Source organism: Rhea americana, unplaced genomic scaffold, assembly GCF_003343005.1.
Source record: "Rhea americana isolate MKP2758 unplaced genomic scaffold, rheAme1 scaffold_34, whole genome shotgun sequence".
Classification (NCBI taxonomy): domain Eukaryota; kingdom Metazoa; phylum Chordata; class Aves; order Rheiformes; family Rheidae; genus Rhea; species Rhea americana.
Window position 1 is genome coordinate 2,071,820 of NW_028186468.1, and position 4,988 is coordinate 2,076,807.

Genomic DNA, 4,988 nt, shown 5'->3' on the forward strand with positions numbered 1-4,988 from the left:
CATGAATTTGGGATACTATTCACATTTCCTCTATTAACTATTTTCCTTACAAAGGAGCAGAAACAACTGTCTCTATCTGTATATATTTCTGCCTCCTCTAGGGGGTGGAGGTTAAGCAGCATATCCTTAACTATCAGCCAAGTAGTGTTTCAACACTACTGGCATACTTCAGGACACCACTTAATCTGTCCGACACCTGCTGAGATCTGTCCACTGGCTCTCTGCCAGTCATGCTTATTATTATTATTATTAGTTATCAAAGCTTTTAGTGAAGGTTCTCGCCCTCAGGCTTTTTAGCCAGTTGCCCAGGCACTACAGTGCTGTGCCTAAACCCAGGTGTGGCCACGCAYTTATCCAAATACCACTGAAGGAAAAGCAAAGTTTATATCCCAGACAGTACAATKGCATTTCAGCTCTGCACATATCTATTATGAAGACAATTATTATAACAGTTGCAATTGCTGATCCCCAAGATGTCAGTATCCCCTCTCAAGGGATTCTTCTACCACTTCAAGACTTTATATAGGCTGTGGCAAGACAGGAAAGGATCYAGGAAGTTGTTTCTGCATTAGAGAAGTATCCTAACCAATAAAGACCACATYAGGATGCCCAACAGAACCCCAGCAAAACTCAGTAAGAATATTCCAAACTGCTTATACACCTTAGTAACTATCATATCCAGAAACTGACTCTCAATGTAAAGTCACCAAGACAAGAGTTTAATATTGACATAAAAAGCATAAGTTAGTGGTATTTTCTTCCTTGAAATAACATACTGGTCATATGAAAGTCACTGAAGAGGTCTGCTTTTAGCTCGGAAGACTTGTATGTACAGTTACGGCTGAATTCAAAAACCCTAACTCCAAATACGCGATGTTAACGCAAAAGCCGAAAACTTTTAAGACCTGGGATACCAAACAAATTCAGTTGTTAAGATTCTAACAGTTATGTGAGCTGCTTCAGAGGAACTCAATGAATTTCCCGTAACATGAGAAGTTCTTCAGTATCTTTCCCATCACCACTATTTCAAGATTCACAAGGTTTTTTAAAATACTAACGGGGTTAAATTGAAACCAAGAGCCATATGCTTGTAATGTCTTCTGTGACAGTCTGAAGCCACCCTGTCTCAACTATTTGGTTATTCAGTGCAGAAAGATAAAGATCACAGAAGGTATGACAGCTTTTAATACTCCATTAATATTATAGATTAAAAATTATTGCATAGTCTTATGCATTTCCTAAAACAGCGTTCTCTGGAAATTAAACATTTTTATATAAAAGGAGCAACTCTTTAAAACACGAATTGCATTCACTACCTCGATCTCCTATCCTTTTTTGATTTGTCAGTACATTTGTCCATAGTTTTCTCATTATCTCCTCTGCACTTGGGGCAATACCATTTCCCCTTTGGTTTGTAGGTGAGTCCAACACACGAGAAGTGAAACCACTCAATAGGACATTGTTCATTATCGCATCCTATCATTTCACCGTAAGACACTTGGTTACATAAGCAGTAAGTTGGTTCATTGGGATCAATTGCAAATTCTACAGGTGAAACTTCCCTCTCTTGTTTAGCTTTGGAGCGTTTTTTCTTCTTGGAAGATTTGGATCTTTTTTCTTTAGGTGGCTCATCGCAGTCATCAATACCATTTGCTATATGGCACAGATCACGGCTTTCACTGGTTCGCTGGCGACGGGGTCGACGTGAAGATCTCTCTGGTTGGCAGGATTCCATCTTTGCCTTTTCTAGAGGCTTTTCATTCTCAGACAGATCTTGAAAACACTGAGAGTGTGTTTCCATTTGCCGTGCTCTATTTTCTACCAGTTCTAGCATTTGAGTAACTATTTGAATTTTTTCATCTCCAAGTTCTTGGCTGTTGATTAATGCACGCTGAAGATGCTGCTGCAAGCGTCTTTTCTGAACAGGATCATTTTCTGACTTGTATTTTTCATAGACATCATCTATTTCTTTTAATGCCTCTACAAAATGAAGATAATAGGAATAATTACACAAGAAAAAAAAACACAAGACAGAACATGCTCAAGAAAATACAGGAATATATTTCTAACTGATGAGAAGTAGTACAAATTTTAATTATAGTATACCCTAGTGGGCTATATCTTGTATTTAATGCAAGTTGCATGTCAAATCAATGTTTAAGATCACAATCTGTGGCAAGAAAATTCTCTGAAGTTCTAAAAAAAACAAGTCACATTTCCAGTGTCTGTTTTAAAGCCCTGGCCCACAAACCAGAGCAATAAAATGTATAGCATCACAGGAGAAAACTTAGATTTTCTAAGGTCATCACTTGAATATCATGGAAAGCACTCCAAAGCAGGATGTCCAGGTCCCCCACCATCTCCTTCCCACTCACCTTAAGATTTGGCATTACATTTTCAAGTGGACATAAAGTGTAAAAAAGCTACATAGAAGTGAATGGATGATTAGGATTTAGATCAATTTAAATCACTCAGAATGGTTTTCTTTCATGTTACCAAGACTAATTAAAACAAATTTCATTGAAACTGAGCTTGAGCTTTGAGAATAGGTAATCTAATGTCTAGTGCACCACAGAATAGTGTGKTTTTTTTTTTAAGCAAGTAGTAATAAGTGGTTCAGTTTGACTTTTGGGGTTTTTTCTTGCAAATCATGCCAAATAACTAGATGAGTTGCAGTGAATCTTTAATAAATTCTTAGTTCTTAGAAGCATGCTTAATGAGCCCAAATATGAGATTAAAGCCATAAACCGGTCTTAGTTTGTACCCTAATATTTCTATTTTGCTGGATTTTAAAATACTATTTCCCAGAAGTTACACTAGATCTATACATAAAAGATGAAGGAATTGCTGAAGTGAAAATAACTAATAAATTAACTCGTAGCTGCCAGTGAAAGATGATGCACGTTTTTTTAGATGCAGTATTTGTTTCTTCACAAACAAGTTAAGGATTTTATTTGAATGTGCAAGGGAATTTATGAACAATACTAAACTAATATACTTGCTTCTGAAGCCAAATGCTATAAGATCTCTCTCTTCCTACAAAGCAGCTTTTTACAAACTAGCTTTCATTTTAAAACAATATTGTCTGCTTTGTACAATTGTGAAATGATTCAGACTTGCGCTAACTGGAAATCATAGGTATTATCTCCTCGACATTGCTCATAGCATTTTTTTTATGCCTGCTGACATCTTGAAACAGTAGTATTAAGTGTTAACAGTCACTTTTTACTGCAAATTCTGAAACCTATACAAAAACAGAAGCCAACAGCATTTTATTCTGTTCCAGACTTTCACTTGGGTAAGATAAAATCACTGCTGCGACTGTACAATAACTCAACCTATTTCTTCTCAGTACTAGTATTACAGCTATCATTATAAACACAAGTGTTGTTTCCCTGCACCTTCAGCTGCATCTCTTGCCTGTTGCCCTGACAGGGAAGCAAATCTCATTCTCTCCTCCTGAAAAGTGCAGAGTAAGGTATTTTGTAAGTTGTTGAACTAGAAAGACATAACCAGAGTACAATATGCTGCAGTCACACTATCTCCCACCCAGATATTTTTTGTGAGGGAGAAAAAAAATAGTGTAGGTGCAGTTACCTACATTTCCTATATAGGAATGCCCCAAAGAACCCACAAATAATAAGCGTTCATTTTCCACACTGTTACAGAGAACACAATTGACTCTATATTATTGAGGCTTTTTTTAAAAAAGTTCCTTATTCCCGGGATGTACCCCTTGATATCTACCTGAGGACATGTCAAACACTTTTAAATGGATCACTACCAGGACAACCTCCCTTCCCATTCTGCAAACAGTAGCCAAATTTCTTACGAATCAGAAAAGGCAGAACTTTGGGACCGAGAGAGATGTGAGTTCATCATACTAACTCCTTGTTAGTCCCTAAGATTAGCAAAAGCATCCACACACCCAACTGAGTAGCTCTGAAACCCCTTAAAAGAAAAACTGGACAAAGTGTTTATTACAGATAATCTTATTAAGTTTGGAGAAACTTTTAAAAGCTCAAAGGATTTAGGTGTTCCAAGTCCAGGAACAACTTGGTCCTCCCACATGAACTAGCACTACCTTTTAAATTAGCCAAAATTATATTAGCAGCACCTTTAGAAAAATCTTCGGACTTGGGTCTAAATACTTTTGTCATATTCTTATACCCCCTTTTTTTTTCTTTTTACTTTTTTTTTCTTTTTTTGAACAGACATAGTTAGGTAAAACTAAGCTAGATTTGTAGGTAAAACTCTACAAACCTCTGCTTTGGCCCCATTTCACATTAGTTGCTGGAAAAAATACATCAAAAAGATATCAGCTAAATAAGAGATTAGATTTATTTAATACAGAGTTAAGAGTGTTGGCTCGTAACCAAGTCACCGCAGGTCGCATAAAGAACTCGCTACGCGGCCCAGCCACGGCAAAGAATTCAAAATACTGCAAACAAGCCGCCGCGCCTCAGACTTTAAAGCAAACGCGCAAAACCCCACAGAAGCCTGTTCTTATGCATCTTCCTGGGCGACCACAACGGTAATTGGAAGAATCCACTCGCAACAGCGGCCTTCTGAGGTGCTGCTTAACAACMCCCCCCCCCCCCAAGCACCGAAAGGCCGTAACGGTCTGCTCTTGGCCAAATTTAAGGAGGATTTCTCGGATCGAGGGGGGGTGACGGCAGCCTGCCGCGATCGCCGGCTCCTGCACCTCCGGACCGAGCTCCCACCCGCYCCGCCGGCGGGCGGCCGCGGCTCGGGCTCTGCCGCGCGGCTCCGACGCGACGGTACCGGCACTGACGGGAAATAAAGAGCCGCCGCCGCACGGCCCGCGAGCCGGAGGCACAACGGATTTAACTCCCGTCGCACCGGCGACCGGGGAGCAGCGGCAGCGCCTGAAGTTCAGGGTAACTCGCGGCGGGACGGGCTTCCCGCCGCGCTGCTCCCCGCCTGCGCAGCGCCGGCCGCACGGGCCTCTCCACAACCCGCTTCCG

General features: G+C 40.2%; 1 protein-coding gene across 1 annotated transcript in view; it reads right to left on the reverse strand.

Annotated features, from left to right (window-relative positions):
• Positions 1–698: 698 nt before the first annotated feature.
• ING2 (inhibitor of growth family member 2) overlaps positions 699–4,988 on the reverse strand; it is a 5,680-nt gene continuing 1,390 nt past the window's right edge. The window contains exon 2 of the mRNA XM_085311310.1: positions 699–2,040. Coding sequence (XP_085167436.1) covers positions 1,313–2,040 — 728 coding nt within the window. The 3' untranslated portion in view covers positions 699–1,312. The remainder of the gene's footprint in view (positions 2,041–4,988) is intronic.